Genomic DNA, 1233 nt, shown 5'->3' with positions numbered 1-1233 from the left:
AGCAGAGCAGAGCAGAGCAGAGCAGAAACAAAGACCTGTTTGTTGGCAAAAGGCTTTAATCCAAAGTTCTGTCTCTGTGAGGACCTTCAGTGCAGCTGAGTTCTGTACTGTGAAGCAGAACTTGAGGTTCTGGAGGTACCTTCAGGTTCAACTGTGAGTTTTCGGTACTATGAAGATGGTTCTGTTCTTACCGGGTACGTCTCCATGGTAACTGACGCTGAACTCCAGGTGGTGTTACAGCTCCTCCTACTGACCGCTCAGGTGTGTTGGAAGCTTCATCATTAGAAGGTCAGTGGAGCTCAGACAGGAAGGAGAAGATCTGAGGTTCCAGAGCTGCAAGATGTTAAAGTCATTTCATTGTTCTGTGTCTTCGTACGGCGCCGTAACCTTAAAACAGAAACTGATCGATAAACCTCTCAGTGGGATCGCTATCAGGTCGGTTCTGGTCCGTCAGAGCTGCTCTTCGTGTCTTCTCACTTTTCTCCACTTTTCCTGCAGTTTATTTAATAATGAAGAAGGAGGACTTTAGTTCTCAGCAGAACGACGCTGCCTCAGACTTGGTTTCCTGTTGTTGTCACTTTTTAATGCCTCGTTTTTCACGTCTTGTTCGCGCCCATTTCCTTCATTTATATCCAGACAAACTGAGGTTCTTGTATTTGGCCCTAAACACCTCAGAAACACACTCTGGAACCAGATAGCTGCTCTTGATGGCATCGCCTTGGCCTCCAGTTCTTCTGTAAAGAACCTTGGAGGTATTTTTGACCAGGACATCCCAATAACTCTCAAAAATCTCCAGTTGATCCAAAATGCTGCAGCCAGGGTTCTGACAGGAACCAGTAAGAGAGATCTAGAACATAGGAGATCGCAGTTAGTTGGTGTTTTTGGAGCCTGGATTTGAGTTTGACTAGGACTAGTTGTCAGGTCGCTGTCAGTCTTTGTTGGAGCAGAGCACTTCCCAGTTTCCCTCTCTGAGTTTCAATAGGTGGGCCGTTCCCTCTACTGTTACATGACTGAAAATCTTAAAGGGATGGGTTCAGCCATAGCACTTCCTGGTACTTAAACACATGTGCTATGCTGTAGTGTCAGCAGAAGCGTCAGCCCTCATTGTGGGAGGACTGTAGCGATCCCGTCAAAACAGGCCACAGCCCACATTCATTCATGTTGCCTCTGATACCACCCACAGTCATCCAATCATCCAATCCCCATCTTTCCACATAGCCTGCGCAGTTTTGA

General features: G+C 46.8%; 1 protein-coding gene across 1 annotated transcript in view; it reads right to left on the bottom strand.

Annotated features, from left to right (window-relative positions):
* The window catches only part of LOC103366627 (sodium channel protein type 4 subunit alpha B-like), a gene marked incomplete at its 5' end in the record, with an annotated part of 46560 nt that extends 46277 nt beyond the window's left edge, over positions 1–283 (bottom strand). The window contains 1 exon segment of the mRNA XM_008294398.1: positions 192–283. Coding sequence (XP_008292620.1) covers positions 192–283 — 92 coding nt within the window.
* Between the last annotated feature and the right edge of the window lie 950 nt (positions 284–1233).

This window comes from Stegastes partitus, unplaced genomic scaffold (genome assembly GCF_000690725.1).
Source record: "Stegastes partitus isolate 25-593 unplaced genomic scaffold, Stegastes_partitus-1.0.2 Scaffold958, whole genome shotgun sequence".
NCBI classification, from domain to species: domain Eukaryota; kingdom Metazoa; phylum Chordata; class Actinopteri; family Pomacentridae; genus Stegastes; species Stegastes partitus.
Note: the sequence above shows the minus strand (reverse complement) of the source record. Positions and strands in the feature narration are given on the sequence as shown.